Source organism: Chaetodon auriga, chromosome 5 (assembly GCF_051107435.1).
Source record: "Chaetodon auriga isolate fChaAug3 chromosome 5, fChaAug3.hap1, whole genome shotgun sequence".
Classification (NCBI taxonomy): Eukaryota; Metazoa; Chordata; class Actinopteri; order Chaetodontiformes; family Chaetodontidae; genus Chaetodon; species Chaetodon auriga.
The window spans coordinates 11,912,279-11,929,336 of NC_135078.1; the positions used below are offsets into that span (position 1 = coordinate 11,912,279).

Below are 17,058 nucleotides of genomic sequence, written 5' to 3' on the forward strand. Positions count from 1 at the left end.
GTATAGCATAGTATAATAACGTATTCGCAAACCAACCTATACATACCATTGACATGAGTTAAGAATGACTCATATTCACAGTACTAACTGGTGAGTGATAACCTAAAATCACATCAGTGATTCAGTGTGAACGGCACATTAACAGCGCTATTAATACACAATTGTACTGTGTGAGGAATATTTTTCACATACTTAAGTGTTGCATACACTTTTCTCTGTGTGAAAGTGTGAAACTCCCTCTACAAAACTCTTTTTCCCTAAAATCTTTGCAGACAAATAACCAGAACAGATTGAGTAGGGCAAAATAATCCACATGACTCATCACTGGCATCACATAACTGCACATAAATGCATCCTGATTGATCCTGACACACATAAGCAAGATTATCTGCGAGCCAAATGTCCCGTATGAGATGATCCCATCACAACAGGATGATGAAATCCTATCCAAACTGGTACAAAGCACAAAACAGATCGCATGCCAGTGAGCTTCACTGAAGTAAAGACTGAAAACATGAGATAGATCTGCGATACATTCCATCCTCTGCCAATGCACATAGCTGTCTTCACTTCCTATCTAGCCTTTGATTCTGTGCTCTGGCTGCCTATTGGCTGTTGACTCAGAGGCATGCTTGATTGTCCCTTATCCTTTTTTCCCCTTCTGCTGTTTTGAACATAAAAACACGCTGTGCAGGAGTGCAATAGGCTTTCACTTAATACAATGAACCTTAGGACCTCACTTAAAAAATCACAATGCCTGTGAACAGCTAATTGCCCTTATAAATGTGTGATTCTATTATTTTACCAGAATGGAACAGAAATGTTTAATTAGCAATTTGTTATTTTTGTCATTGATACTGAAACTTCTTGTTAATCTTGTTCGATGACCTAGGTATGGAAAATGTGGGATGTGTGTGAGAGAAGAGTTTCTAATCTTCAAAGACTCCGACAGCAGCTAGTCCATTCAGCTGGGGTACTTGGAAGAGACAGATTTTTTTTAAAAACGTCTGTGAACGAAAAAAAAAAATCCCTACAACACCAATCACTAATACTCACTGTCAGAACTTTTGATCTCATGCACCTGTCTTTGAGACTTTCTAGAGTGCAAGAACTTTGAAATAAGTTTTTGCACTGGTTCAAACCATTAGTCGAAGCCAACCTGTCCTGACTTCTTGTCACGGGTAATTTGGGTACACTCGGGATGTTCCTAATGACTAATTTCTGTGACATTTAAACAGAAGTTTGATCTTAGACTGGTTGACTACTCTAAAAGCAAGAAAAGCACTCACAAAACAGTCAAATTTGAGCGCAATTTAATCCATAAGGTTAAACACAGTCTAGTGAAATGTGTTTTAAATGCTGCTGAAGTGTGAAGCACTTTGCACCGTGTATGATGAACATTGGACCTTATCCTGAAATTTATATGTGTACATTAAAATAATAGTTTAACTGACCAGTATTTCTAGTGCCAACTAGTGAGGGTAGCAGTGTTCGACTAGTCAGTTCTATTGTAATAGAGGCTAATGTTAATGCCTGTTAGGACTACCTTATAAACAAAGGTTGGTTTACTGACATGCATAGCTAACAATGACCCCCCCAAAGAACAGTTCGATCGAAGCTTATAGGTGCCAGCTGTGGGTGCAGGAAATGTGCGATGCATTCGCAGGCCTCAGTTTCACGGACACTACACGCCTGCACAGATCTTCATGTGCACAGACACACATGCTCATGCTAGCCTGAGATATTTGTGTCCTCTGTCCATTATTCTCTTCGAGCGTGAAGTCATCATTATAAAGAGGAGAAACTTGTCAGGTTCCATCTGTTGACCAGCTTGATTGCTGTCCGGAGGTCCACTTCATTTGCTCTCTGAAAATGACTGATGTGGAAAAGGAGATCAAGGCCTTTGAAGCGCCACGGGCTCATTGAATGAGCCTTTCAAGTACAGACAGACTGAAATTCATAGGAAGCAAAGACAAGGGTGTGAGCAAGCAGCTGGGGTGATACACAGTAAAGAAGAGATGTGTAAGAAGATGCTTTTGCCTGGAACTCACTAGGACAGCCTCACCTCTGCTTTGATAATGAGGATGAAAATATGCTTTATTGGGAAAATTGGAAAGGGTGTGTGGTGTTGGTTCAATCAAAATTGATGTGAATTCCACGCAGGAGTGATTTGATGTGTTTACATCATTAATGGTAGGGTAGTGAATAAGGCAGAGGAGGGAGCAGACATGGACACATGAGGCACTACAGAAAGAAATGTAAGGGTGCATGTAGACACACTGAACTGTAAACTGACATGAACAAATGATGCTGTTGACATGCATGACGCATTCATCCAGTCTATGTCATTTTCAGTTGTCACATCTTAGGGTTTATCACAACAATCAAAGCAGCATGTCATCTGTCAATTGTCAAGCAAAGTTCCATCAACTATTTACTATTTCAGTGTTATTGTTCACTGAAACCTGCTGTCAAGTCAAGCTTCTCTTTTACTCGACTGTCCATCAAGGCCATCAAGGGAGAAACAGCTAAGCTTTGAGCCTTCCCAACCCATCTCCCTGAGTACCAGACATAGCAAATCTCTTGTTTTTTCTGGCAGCTTTCTTTTGATGAGATGACATCAATCTTTTGTGTTAGTGGACTGATTTAGGAGCTGTTTTTTTCTCGATTTGTGGCAGGTGCTGGTCACTATTTTCTGGTGTTTTATAGTGGAAAAACTTCATCATAGAATCAGCTGATTAACTGACACTGAAGATAACTGTTAGTTGCAGACCAGTTGATGAGTTCTGTAGCTGCCTCCATATTAGTTTCATTATGGCTCTGGTACAGTTAGATGATCTTCCCAACATGCAGTATAAAGGCTCAGTTGTGAAAAGGGGAAATAGACATTTACAAGAGTTAACCTTTCTCCTGACAGGACCCCATTCATTGAGAATTAAACCTCAAAAAGCATCTGGCACTGCCCACCATAACTCACAAGATGAGAGAGCCTCAGCTTTATTTAAAGACATGCATGAGTGTCAGCCAATCATATGCTTTGTTTTCTTCCTCACTGAATAATGTAAAAAATACAAAGGAGTAGGAGGAGGAAACATGGAGGAAAAGATCAATGAGAGAGATCAATGGCATCCCAATTCTCTTCTATAAAGGTTAGAGAAGTGACCTTATGACCAGAAGGTCGCCGATGCCCTTGAGCAAGGCCCTTAACCCCAGCTGCTCCATTAGAGCTCATCACTGACCAGCACATGAACCCATGGTTGCACTGGCCAGCGTCTAGGGGTGTAACTGTGATCAGTGTGTTCCTTCATAAGAGAGGCGTCCTCTCAGTGAATCGTCCCTGATTAAATAAGGTTAAAAAGGTTACAAAAACAAAAACGTTACCAGGACTTAATAAGAAAAACCATGCATGGAAACCAAATTATGATCACTCAAACTTCAGGCTCATGAGAGCTATTTTGAATTTATGAATGAAGAGTCAAGCAAGCACAAAAATGTGCTTTATAATGTATCTTCATTAATGACAAAAATGGGTAGATCAGCAGTCCCCTCTGAGACCAAATTTTTATATATATATGTGTGTGTGTGTGTGTGTGTGTGTGTATTAAGATAAAAGATTAACTCTGAATAACATTATAAATATCCTGATAACGTTTTCATAGCACAGAATTAGGCTTAGCTCAGCTCTGGGCAGAATATATTTAAATGTCTACAAATAGTAGCTGTATCATTGTTAAACACTTTCCTGCCTACTGGAGGGAAACTGTCGGCCATTCACTTCAAAATTCAAGGAAATGTACCTTTATGCTCCCCAAACAGCAGGTCACGCTAACAGGTGAGCGTGAACTGATCCAGACAGTGACAAACTGCACTCCTGCTTGATGTATGCGACCACAGAGCTCTGGAGACTATGTGCCGGTTTCATTGGATTCAGAAGAAGGTCTTGCTATAATAAATGGCCCTGCTTGCTGTAGTAGGCAGTTTGGGAGCATTAGGCACTGAAATGCATTAGGGCTGATTAGACAGACCGAGCCCAAGTACCCTCTCCTGGTAATGAGAACGCTTTGTCACTCATTAACACCTCTACCATTCTGGCCTTGTGGAAAGAGAGCACAAGGCAAGCATTTGCATTTTTTCTTGCCAGCAGTAACAGTTTCTTTTGATGAGGCGGAGAGAATGAAAGGCGGAATAAGAGTGCAGTCAATTGCCAGCTACACTTGGAATGGTGATAGCGCGAAACAATGGTGTATGAAAAAGGGATTTGGGTACATCTGATGAGAATATGCTGAATGCAGCCTATTTTCCTGAAGAGCATGTTGCTTTTTTCACTGCCACAATCATGCATGAATACCGTAAATGCATACATGTAAGTACATCCCAGACATGTCATTATAAGAACAATACATCACTCACTTGGTGTGAGGCGCTGTGATGTGATCACGGCTTTGGGTGTTAGTTTCTAGAACAATGGTGCAGAAACTTTTTCCCTTGGAGGGCCAAAGCTGAAACTTAATGGTGGTATTGTTAAGATGCAGATCCAAAGCTCCCTTAACTGACTGGTGCTCTGTCACTCTCCTGTCACTCTGCCCACCTTGCTCAGATTCTGAAAAATAATTCATTGTTCGGGATCCTACATATTTACAGAACATTTTTAAGTCATGAAAATGAAACAACAGACACTTACGGTGGGCCAGTTTTGGCCCTCGGGCCCCACTTTGGGCAGCCCTGTTCTAGAGGGAAGCCAGCCTCAGTGGCTTGTGGTTTAATGTTATAATTAGCATTGGGTGCTCTGTTAAATTGTGCTGCTGTTGGCCAATTAGCAACATAACAATCCAAAGAGCGAACGTCTTTGTCAACAGAGGACACTTCTCAGGCTTCTATTGTGCTGCTTTGTGGTTGAGACAAAGAATTGGGAAATGCATCCACCTCATAAGCCACTTTTTTGTGGAAGTGGAAATGAATGAACACAAGCACAGTCTTTTTCATGCATTTCTTCTATTCTTGGTCAAATGCGATCCATTAATTATTTGCTTATAGCCAGTGACCTTTGGTGGCCGTGATGCTTCTGTGTGAAGCAGAGGCTCAATCACGACTGCATGTCGCTGTCCTCTCCTGAGTCTCTGCCCATAGCAGCTGACCTTGTGGTCAAAGTTGATAAATAGCAGTGTTGTGGTGATTATTACTCTTGACTTGTCTCTGGAACGGCCTTCCACTTAGCATCAGCATCTCAACTTAAAAGCCATTTTTATTCAATGGCCCTTTGTGTGTCTGTGTGCATGTGTGTCTTTCTTTCTTTCTTTCTTTCTTTCTTTCTATCTACACTGTATAATTGATTATTGTTTTCGACCCCATGCAGCCATTTCTTTCTTTCTTTTTTTTTTATTGCTGCTTATGTCCAGACACTTTGATTTTCATAACTTTGTGCTTTTTGTCAGAAATGTGTTCTATGAATAAACTATTATTACTGCTGTTACAAAAATTATAATATTCAAAGAGAATCCACCTGGATGGAGGCTTGAGTTCAGCATTTTTAGGCTGTGTTCACACCACATTCATGCATCAAAAATGCAGCTTCTTCTTTTTTTTCTTCGTATTTTAAAGAGCAGCTCCACTGGAGCAGCTGGGGTCAAGGACCTCGCTCAAAGTCACCTCACTGTTCATAATGAGGGAGGGGCAAGTGCCACCTTTCACTTTCCCTACCCTGATTTAGTCTGTCAATCCAGGTGATGGAAGCAACAACCTTCCAATGACAAACTCACTTCAATAACCTTTGGGCCACCGGTGCCTCATCTGACAGCAAGTTGAAGCTGGTTCAACTACAGCAGCAACGCACAGCAACATCAGGTACAGTATTTTGTAGCATGACGAATGTAATTCTACAGGTTGTTTAGCTGTTTTTAGTGGATCTTTCAGAGTAGTCAAATCCTGTGTCATATCAGTACAGTGTGTCAGCATCTGAGTAGCCTCAGTGTAGCTCCTCTCCATGGTGCCCGGGCTGAAGTTAAGCCTGAAGAAGTGAATACAGTTCTATGAAACAGAGTGTGGCTTCAGTCCGAGGATGTCAAATACTGATTTTGTCCCTCCCCTCACTGTCTCATACAGACGCTCAAGGTAACCTTTACCATCTGTATTAGACGCACCAGGCTTTCAACTAACTCCAAAATCTATCCACAGTAATAATAAGTGGTATTTTGAGCGGCAAAGTCCTTAGAGGGTTGGAGGTCGGTGTGAAGTTGTATGTCAGTCCACAGGACCTTCACCCAGGAGAAAGGGGTTCGTGTCCTGTGAGAAACCACAAGTCTGCCATCTTTTCCTCATTCTTACCAAGTAGTTTTGCTGCCTGACCCTAACCAAACTGTGACCGTTTCACAGCAGCAAAGGTTTTAAATTGTTCGCTGCGTGTTAGAATGGCTTTCTGTCAGGAAGGCTTTGCATGTCGCACACAGACGCTAAAGGGTACCCTGTGCATGAGATGCTGAGGAGTGCGACAAAGTGATGGTATTTGATGACCTGGGATGAGAGCGATGCTGAACGCAAAACATAAGACAGCAAAGGCAACATGTCAAATTTGTGTAGCAAGTACTCATGTCGCCATCTTGTAACTAAGTTGATAAGAAGGCGAGATCCGTTTATGGTAAGGTCTTGAGATCCTCCCATTGGAATAAAACTGGTCTGCTGTGTCCACTTTACTGAAGACATCTCATGTGATTCCTCAGTACTTAAGTTTCAAACGACTTTGCATATCTCACTGCCGTATGGAGAAGCCCTCTAGTGTAAGATCAATTCACGGAAAAGAGCTCCCCGTATCAAGGATAAAGAGCACTACAAATCTTTTTCTACCAGACGTCTTTTCTTGTACACAAACCAGAAAAATGATTAGAAGCCTGCACGCCTGCGTGTTCTCTGAGCTCGCTGTTAAATTCAAAAACAAAGAGAGGCAGCCGCTGGGTAAAGTTCATCCAAAGAGAAGTGATTCATGTTTATGATCCTCTCTAACACACCTCAGATGCGGCTTCAGTCGTGTTTTACATATCACTGGCTGCTTCCCTGCTATGTGACTGCGAAGGCTTTGAAGGTGTCAGATTAATTAAGAGGTTTCTTTGAAAAAAAAGAAAAAAGAAAAAAAAGAAGTCTGCCCGAATTGATTTTTCCCACCTCAGAATAAGAAGCCTGAAAATGATTCCCGGTGTGTGAAGGAGACTTTTGGTTCAAGGTGCTGGTGAAAAGAGAGGATCTGAATGACACAGTGTGGAATTCCTCACAACACGTATTTCTCCACTGGGCCCAACCCGATAAGACTGTTTACGTTCCCCGCACCAGAATATAGAGATTAGCTCTGTTTTCTCTCTGAGAGTCAAACCCTGAAGGAGTTTTGTTGTACTGTTAAAAAGGCTTTATCACCAGCACTTAAAGCTACAAAAGCAACCCCCCGAAACAAATAACCATTCATCATCAGAAATGTTTCACTGTGATCAAAAACCCTACAACTTTAGAGGACATTGATTCCTTGACTTTTTCTTTTCTTCGCAAGTCCTCTGTCTTTGAGATCAGAAAACCCTCTTGATGGTTTTCAGGTGCTCCTGTTTGGCATTTGTGAGAGCGTAAAGACTATCTCACCTCCTGGCCCTGCGATGACTGTGGTGTTTGCGTCCTTTTCCTTTGATGCAGCCATTTCTGTCTGAGCGGTCCACCCTGCGATCCGCAGCTTTCCTCTCATCGGTTTTAAGTGGCTGGCAGGCTGTTGTCTCGAAGCTGGGAGGGGAGCAAAAAAGAAGGAGAAGAAGAAGAAGAAAATGATTTAGTTTTCACTCTTTCGGCTTCTTCTCGACATGAGAACTTTTTCAAAGTGATTCTGCCAGTTGCCCACACAGTTATCACTTCCATCATACAATAGGGAGGAGGATTTAGCATGCTTGCTTAGCCTTATTCCCTCTGGTCTACTGGATATGTGTTTTATTCCCCTCCATTTCTCCCAGCCAGCCATTCTCCAGGAAAACTGGAGGTCGGCCATTTACCATTCAAATCGAGGTGTCAATTGAAATGTAGTTATTTACACGCTTCAGTTTCCCTGACATTTTGGGAAATGTTGTTTTCTATCTCGTGCCAGGCAGATGCAGCCATGGGAGACGCACAGCTGTAAGAATAGTTCACGTCTCCTTGAATTTTTTTTCCCGATATTCGATAAACCAGAGCTTATACGTTTTTAGGTATTAACATATCAACACAGGCATGAAAGCAAGGCCAAGAAAAACTACGAGTCACATCCCCAGCCTCGTGTTTAAACATGTTTTCTGCAGTTTTAAAATTGAGGCAAATTATTTCTGGCTTCAAAATAGTGCTGCTATAAATCAGGTGTTTACTAATTCACCCATTTCCACCTGAGCCTCCCAAAAACCCTAATCCGTAGTCAAATGCTGCAGAACGAATGACTAAATAAACTGAATGATTAGATGTGAGCACACAGCTCTGGCCCTGCTTATTATGCTCTGTTTTAGTCATGGGAGATTTGAGCGTAATTACACATTCTCCTCTTCTTGGAGTGGCTTCCGTCTGATTGTAATGAGGAGATAATCAGAGCCAGAGATTAGGCCATCAACGCCACGTCTTCGTCCTCTTCCCCCAGCGACAAGCAGGCAGGAGCCGTCGCTTTCTATCTTCCTCACCTTCATTTTCCTCTGCTTCTCTGCATAAGATGGAGTGCCCCCGGCATGGAACTAATAATGTAAAACGGCACACTGGGTGCTCCAACATGACCGAGTGTTTGAAAGGTGATCGGGGAGATAAAGACAGCTACCGGTAGGATGATTAGTCTGATCAAGGAGGCTGATGGGTGAGGAACCTTCATGTTCTCCGAGTGTTGCTGCACATGCAAATAAATGTCTGCTTATATCGTTTCTGGATTGTTGCATGTAATTTACAATGCTTGAAGTAACGAGCTGAGAAATGATTCAGAGACGTGCATGCTATCCTCTATCACAGTATATACAATTTGATATCATAATATTAATATAATGATATTGCCTGATATAATACAGCTTCTGGAAAATCAGAGAAAACATAAAATAACCATGTAGGAGCATCTGCGTTTGGCTAATTCAGCGATTGAAATAACTGACAGAGATTTCATTGGTCAGTGCAAAGTATTATGCTATTATATGCTATTACATTATTATGTCTTTATTTTCATTGTTTTCTATATACATACAAATGGATTTTTTTTTTTTTTTTTTTTTTTTACATTTTCTTTTATTCAGGCTTTTAAAGTTTCTTTTCATCTTATTTTTAAGTGGATATGTTTATAAAGTACTTTGAAACTGCCTTGTATATTGTGCTGTATAAATAAAGTGTCCTTGTCTACAGCCTACTAATTATGTTGCAATATGACCACATTGGCCTCATCTGCCATGAGGTTTTAAAGGGATAGCTACAATGATATAAATGGTAATTGACATTGCCTTGTGAAATACACTCAGTGGCCAGTTTATTGGGTACACCGAGTGAAGACTAATCCAAGCATAATCCAAAGCAACAGTCAAAGCAGGTTTAGTTTGGTGCACCTAATAAACTGGCACCTGAGCGCATATCACAACTCGTACAAAGGAGATAACTGTTTCATGGAGACAACATACAAAAAAGTACATATTCAAAGCAATCAGACAGAACACATGGCATGATGAAGCCTTGTGGTAGTTCAGGCAAGCACAGAAATCATTTACTCGTCACATGTTCCATTCTGTATATCATCCAATCGTATGTTGCAATGACATATCTGTAATGATGAGACCGCACAACATGATTGGGGCATCAGGAAGGAAAATGAGCACCAGGTGCAACAACTGTTTGTTTTATCATGTGCAAGGTGTCATAGAGGAAGACAGCTGACGCAACATTTGTGACACCTCACGACCTTGCAACATAATTTTTTTTTTTTTTGCCCCTTTTTGCGCGCTTGATAACCTGTATAACATGTTCCATGATGTGAAATCATAGGAGCACATAGTGCTTGTCCCTCCACAGATGTAAACATGGTGAAGTGAAAGGGGAATGCTGTCAGGTGGAACGGTGAAGATGGTTTGTGGTTCCTCTTTTCTGATCACTTGGGTCGCTACATCATAAAAGATGTGGTTGATTGGCTGTCTGCGGCATGCATGTCATGTCTCAAGAGCAAGTCGGGCCAGAATTTATGAGTCTATGATGATGAACACTGACCATCTCAGAAGGAAAATTATGTTTTTAGACTGATCCAACAATAAGCACTGCATCTTGCTGCTACACTACTGCCTACTTTGAGCAATTACCTCTTGTATTGGCCTTTAGATTCATATGAAATTCAATATATTTCTCTCTGTATGTGGTCATGTTTATTGAATGTATATCCATGAAACCATGCAAATATATCATATCCCTGTGGACATCCCAAAGACTTGATTTCAGCCCATATCTGGCCAATAAAAACACAAAGTATATCCACTCCATTTCCAACTGATCTGATGCATCATAAGAAATCCAACTTACAAAATTACAGTCAATTCGCAGCTCTAAATAAGACCGTAGTTGCATATAGAAGTCTGCTGAGCACTTTTAGCATGACAAACGATATTGATGTTGCAGTCGGTGGTAATAGATCCTGCGAAGATCTGAACAATATAAGCAATTTACTTGACACAGGAGAATAAAAGGCTGAAACATTTGTGCTGTTAAATGCTCCACTCTGAGGAGGCCGGAGTGGAAAGTGGCCCAAAGCTCTGCCCCCCTCTCTGTTTCTTTGTTATTAACTGTCACTCTGAGAGCTGTGGTTGATGAGATCTAAATAAAATCTGTTTTGCTATCACGGATGCACATACCCTCGATCCAACTCTGCGATTTATGGCTGAAACTTTCAAAGATATAAGCACCTGGATTTACAGCAGGGCTGTTTGTATCCCTCAAACAACACCCCTCGCTCCATCTCTCTCTCACGCACACACACACACACACACACACACTGTCTCTCAAGCCCGGACAATCCTTGTGTTGTCGTAATTCATAACCGGGCAGTGGTTTAAAGAATTTAAAGGGACAATTCAAAGCACCAAATGGGCAAAAAGCTTTAAATGAATGCAAATACCGAGTGGATTAAGTGAGAGTACTTCATGACGAAGAATTACGTGGACACTAATCCTCCAAAATCCTGACTAGATTTGTTTACTATAAAAAAGGTAAAATGAAGTCTTAGGCTGGGATCAGCTCCACTGCAGTCTCTGTTGAAGTATGGCATGATGGGAATACCCATACCCATACCGCTCATTGAAGCCATTGACTGTGTTCAGCAACACTGCAGATACAGGTCGAATCCCACTTCTTGACCTTTTGACCTCTTTCCCTCATCATTTGTGTCACACTGTACATGTATGCTTCAGCACAGCTCCCTTGGCGATGAGTAATTCTGTCATTGGAGACTGAGAGGAGTGACCACGCTGTGACTCGGTCTTGTTTCTGTCATCGTCACAGAGGGAGTGTCTCAATCCACTCAACATGGGGCCCCTCTGCTCCGGCATACAACTCTGCTGTTCATGTCATGTGGATGGCTACCAAATACTGACAGATGGTGCACAGAAACACACTGCAAACAGAGAACGCTTTTTGAAAGAGGGTGAGAATGTGATTTTCACCTCTTTGCGTTTCCAAATTTGGATGGAGAGATGGCATGTGTCTCTGTCAGTGTGTAAGTGTGTGTATGCGCTGATGCTGTCTCCTACAAAACATGTTTATATGCTAATAATTTGCCAACTACATTTTGGTGATTCCTGCCTGGATTTAGCTGACAATGTTTTTTTTTTTCCAAACAAGCTCCATTGTTGTCAGTGACATCAGTGAGCCACACCATTGCACTGGATGACATGTTCCTTTACTACAATGAGAACGGGCACTGCAGTTTATTGTCCATTCCAAATACACAGTACCTTCCAGGTGTCCAAATCCATGGCTAAAAATAGTCCCAGACAAATACACAATTTGTTTGTGTTTGAATAAGGATTTCTAAAATCTACAGTGCTCAGCTGTTTCAGGCTTATTATTTAGCCTTTTAAAATATAAAAGTATAGAATCATTGTCAATTATTTGCATGGTCAGTAATGAATGGGTCTGAGGTGCCATGGCAAGACAAAAACTGAAATATAGACAGTTTCCCTGCTCATTACAAGCATTATCCATTCACACACACTCACACACCGATGGCACAGCATCGGGGACTATTTTGGGGTTCAGTATTTTACCCGAGGATACTTTGAAAATTCACCCAAATCGCTCCTTTTACACAAACGCCCTGCAGTTACTGAGTTCACCAGTTGGGTTAATTGTACAGTCTGCAAGTTGTTCTGTACTGTTATAACCATAAACTATGCCACTTAGTCAGGGGTCATCAGTTTACTCAGTGACAGAAGAGGGGCCCCTGAGGGAAAAACACTGAGAAACACTGGTTGAAGTCATCTATCAAGCAAAAGAGTCTTTAGTTCAGCTTCAGTTGTGAATATTTGATGCTTTTCTTTAAAATACTATGTGATAGAAAACGGAATATCTTTGGATGTTGGTCCATCAGTTGGACAAGTAATTCGAAGATGTCCCCTTGGACATTTGGACTGGTTTGTACAGTGTATATGTGCAGGAGAGCAAATGTGTCACATCACCAGTCGGGTTATTTGGTCAAGAACAGTTGAAAAAAACAAAAGGAAAAGCTGAACATGTTTAACCTTTTTTTTTTCTGTCTAACCATCTGCTTGTCTGTTGAACCTCCAGGTCTGTGCTGAGATTTTCATAAAACGTCATTGACTGCCAGAGCCACAGGAGGATCATCATAGTTTGTGTACAGTTTCATTGTCCACACCCCATTTACGATGTAAAATTGAGATAAACTGCTACAATATCTGCCAGGAGCTGCTCTGTAATCTGCCAGCTGCTTTACACAACACCGGCTCACTGTCGGAGGGCTCAGACTCACATCAGCTGACATCGTACAGGTGTGCAAGAAGCACACTGGCAGCCATTAAACTAACCAGCAACACAGAGGTACAAAGCTCCAGTGTCTGCATTAAGAATGTGTCAAAATCACACTGGCGATTAACACAGATCGCATTCGCAGCTGCCTCAATTACATTCTGCAAGATATGTTTTCATCTGTACTCGGCTCTTTCAAATTAAGTGTTTACTCAAAGAGTGTGAAGAAATGCCTGACAGTTTGCTTCAGAAGGCCCTCTGGAGCACTCGAGTGTAGAGGATCTGTGGGGAAACAACAAAACACACGGCACTCGAGTGCAACCTTTTCCTCGCAACCCTTGTGTCTATAGATTCCCCACTGTGACAGAATGAGATCTTACAAGATGGAGTTAAGAGACACTCGAGGGACATTTGAACATTTTCTATTCTGTGATCTCATCTATTCCTGAAAGCACAAACACACAAACGCACTCTCTCGCTGTTGTGTTTTGCTCTCTCAGCGTAAATCAGTAAACACTCCCAACCTTTGCTGCTGGCGTCCATTTAGTTGAGTTCATTTTGCTTCGTATGCGAGTGCAACACAAGTCTATCCATATTCTCTTAATTCAAATCTTCATTTTAAATTGGTTTTGTATCTCGCTTGTGACCCATTGAAGGACATCCTGGAAAACATGCTTATTTGCTTTCTGGCTTAGATTTAGGTGAGAAAATCGATAGCACTCTCATGTCTCAATGGTAAATATGAAGCTACTGCCAGCAGGCTGTTTCCCAAGCTTAGCGCAGTCATTCCATGAAGTTTTGTCATCACCATGAGGGTACCGGGGAACGACTCCAGGCAGTTACTGTGCCCAGCCAAGAAATGGTGAATAACCTCTCATAACACTGCAAACATATTGGCTTTTTGCACAAATTAAACAAATGAGATACAGCCTAACTTGTTAATTTGTGAGCTTTAGAGGTGCTGGTATTCAGATTTTGTTTCTTTAGGCTGAGCCAGAGTAAATGCACCCCCTCAGTCTTCATATTTACCAAACAGACACGTCGATACTCTCATCAGACTCTTGTCAATAAGGTGAATCAGTGAATAATTTAATCAAGTAATTGAAAGTTAATCTTTTTTCTCCTCAAAAATGCCAGACCTCCTTCAAAATGAGGCAATAAGGACTTGTGACCCGGCAACACAGTACATGGCCAGAGTGTGGACACGAGTTATTAGCAGTTCAACCAAAGAGTGATTTTTTTTCCCTCTCAGTTTCCTCTGAGGTTTTCAGAGGTCAGAGAGACAAAAAAAAAAAAAAAGATTCAGATTCTGATCCCTTTAATTGTCTTGTGACCTCTTAGATTTCTATATGGACCCTATTTGTTGTCTTGATCCCCATATTGGGAACTACTGGAATAGGTGATACGCTGATTCTAAAAATCATTAATACTGGGTTCAGTGGATAGATTTGGTGTCTAATCATGATCTTTATCACTTAGACACTTCTCCACTGTGCTAATAACAGATATGAGAAACAAGTTATGTGGCTTTTATCTCCAGTCACATCGTTTTAAAGTACTGATATAGGTTCCAGCCTCCAAAAATCCATTATGGTTGCCATGCTGTCCTCACAGGTACTCTGTCCTGCTGAGTGCTGAGAAGACCCATGCCTAATAGAGCAAGTGAATAACAAACTGTGGCAAATAAATTAGGGCATGTACATGGAGGAATCAATACAGCAAACCCTAAAGCAAAACCAAGAAAACAACCTCAGTCGATCGATGGATGATGCGTCGCAAACAAGAGAACAAAGAATCTGAAGCCGAAGAAAATTCATCATTCAATATTTTAACTCAAGATGTGTAGCTCAGTGTAGTGGTCATGTTGAAGATACAGATGACATTTTGGCTACTTTCATGCTACTAATTGTTTAATACGGGTTGACATCATGCTGGAGTAAAGTTTCTTTCAAGAGTTCTGCAGTTGAAGTACCCTGGAAAAGATTTCCTCAGAGTGTCATTAGTCTGTACAGTGGAGCGGCCCTCAGTCTAACAATCCAAACATCCTGATTATTCAAAGTAGCGGGTTGCCAAATTGTCCAAATTAGCACTTAAGGAGCTCTGCTCTACGTTACAAGCTTGTAAACACGTCAAGGCTATCAGAGCTGATAATGGAGACCGAGGAAGGAAGTGCATGACCTTCATCCTCTGAGGACAAATCTGTGTAAGTGACAGTTAAGTGTGCAGAAGTGGGATTCTTTTTATTTTTTTTTCCTCTCCATTTCCACCGATGATTTAAGAGTTCCCAAGACACTCGTGTGGTTCAGGGAGGCTAATAAACTTTTCATTATCCCTGTCAGAGCCACCAGGAACAATTGATTATCGTTATTATAGGAGTGATGATAGTTGAGATAATTACAAGGGAAAGAAATGATCTACTACCACAATTAAAACCCAAACAGGGTGGTCCCAGGGCACTTTGCTTTAATTTACACTGAGTTTATTTATCCAAGTTTCAAACTCGAGTCAAGAACAACTTTATCACCACCCAAAGGACACAAGCGAGCAATTAAACCCACACGAAGTGAATCAAACGCATCCCTCACAAGGCTAACTCTTAGGGCCCTCAAACGCTGTTCAAACTTTTCAATGCAAAGTGGATGCTTCTGGAAGAGAGATTTTGAGGCAATCATTCAGCTGAAGCGCCACACAAACACGGCCATGCAATCAAGCAGTCCCAATTAATTAGACGCATACGCAAAAGATTCAACCACTTTATCACCAAAGCGGATGTCAAAGCTTGGGGGACATGTCATTGGGTCTCTGTACTGAAAGCTTGAGATTCATGAAATGACATTCAGAAATTTAGAGGCACTTGAAGTTAAATGAGCGTCAGACTGTTTGGTGAAGTATAATCTAAGATATCCTACTACTGAACACTTATGGTGCCAAGAAATGAATCCAGTTTGCTTTGTGGAAACCGTTGTGGGAGTTGTCATGTCACCTGGAACAAGTCTGTTCATGTGTTTTCTGATGGGTAAGAACATCACCTCATGTATTCCCTCCCCAGTGGTGCTTTTTTTTTTTTTTTTTTTTTTTCTTCTTCTTCTCCCAAACGCACACAGATAGATAATAGATTTTTGGTGACGTCCCTCCTGCCAGAATAAATTGCAATGATGGATGCAAATCCTTTTGGGCAGCTGAGATCAGCCCCAAATTGGCCATCTCTTCTTCCTTACATTGCATGATGGGAAGGCAGAATGATAGAAGTGAACATCAAAGATTTAATGGCTGTTCAGCCCCAGTTAGGAGGTATCGGTGGCTCCAGGCAATTTCCCATCTTCGCTAGTTTGTTCCAAATCTAACATCCAGCTTCAGCATTAAGCTCTGACAGTACATTAGGCTCTAATAATGCTTTGTATTTTAATTTCAAGGTTCATGATTTATCTGTAAGGGAATTCTTTGTAACAATTTGTACTGAAGAGCTTCACACACCGTATAAACAATGATGCAAAGCAGTAAAGTAAAGTACATTAAATGTACTTTACTTTATTCAAGTGTTTTTTTGGGGGGGGTATTTTATTTGAGTATTTTCATTTTATACTACTTCTCAAATTAGAATATTATAGTTTCTACTCCACTACATCTATTTTACAGCTATAATTATTAAGATTATCCAAACACATATGCTTTAAATACACGTTTTTCAACGTATAACCAGTGAATTTCCAGCATTTGTGGCTTGTAAAATTGTTTTCAGTTCCACCAAAGACAGATTTCCCCCCTAAAATTCTCAGATGTGTCCTTTTAATAACTGTTCAAGTCCAAAAGAAAAATGATCCAATATTTAATAAAAAAGCAAATGTCACAGAAAAGCCAGAAAAACACAGAACAAACTTGTGAGTACAGAACTAGTTTTCTTCATCTTCTTTTCTACCCCATTAATCATGTCACAACCCCTCAGATTTATCTTGCGACCCCTTGGAAAAGACCCAACCCCTGTGCTGGGAACCACTTTACTACCAAAGTGTATATCAAGTAGATAAAGCGAGCTCCACCTCGAGCAGCTACCACAGTGAAATATTGATTACACGTTGATGCTTGACTATG

General features: G+C 41.1%; 1 protein-coding gene across 2 annotated transcripts in view; it reads right to left on the reverse strand.

Moving 5' to 3' along the window:
• Positions 1-17,058, reverse strand: part of srrm4 (serine/arginine repetitive matrix 4) — a 63,718-nt gene that overhangs the window by 14,022 nt on the left and 32,638 nt on the right. For both annotated transcript variants that reach the window (XR_013077162.1, XM_076730237.1), the window contains exon 2: positions 7,615-7,749. Coding sequence is in view for 1 of the 2 variants with exons in the window: in XM_076730237.1 (XP_076586352.1) it covers positions 7,615-7,749 (135 nt within the window). In the remaining variant the exon portion in view is untranslated. The remainder of the gene's footprint in view (positions 1-7,614; positions 7,750-17,058) is intronic.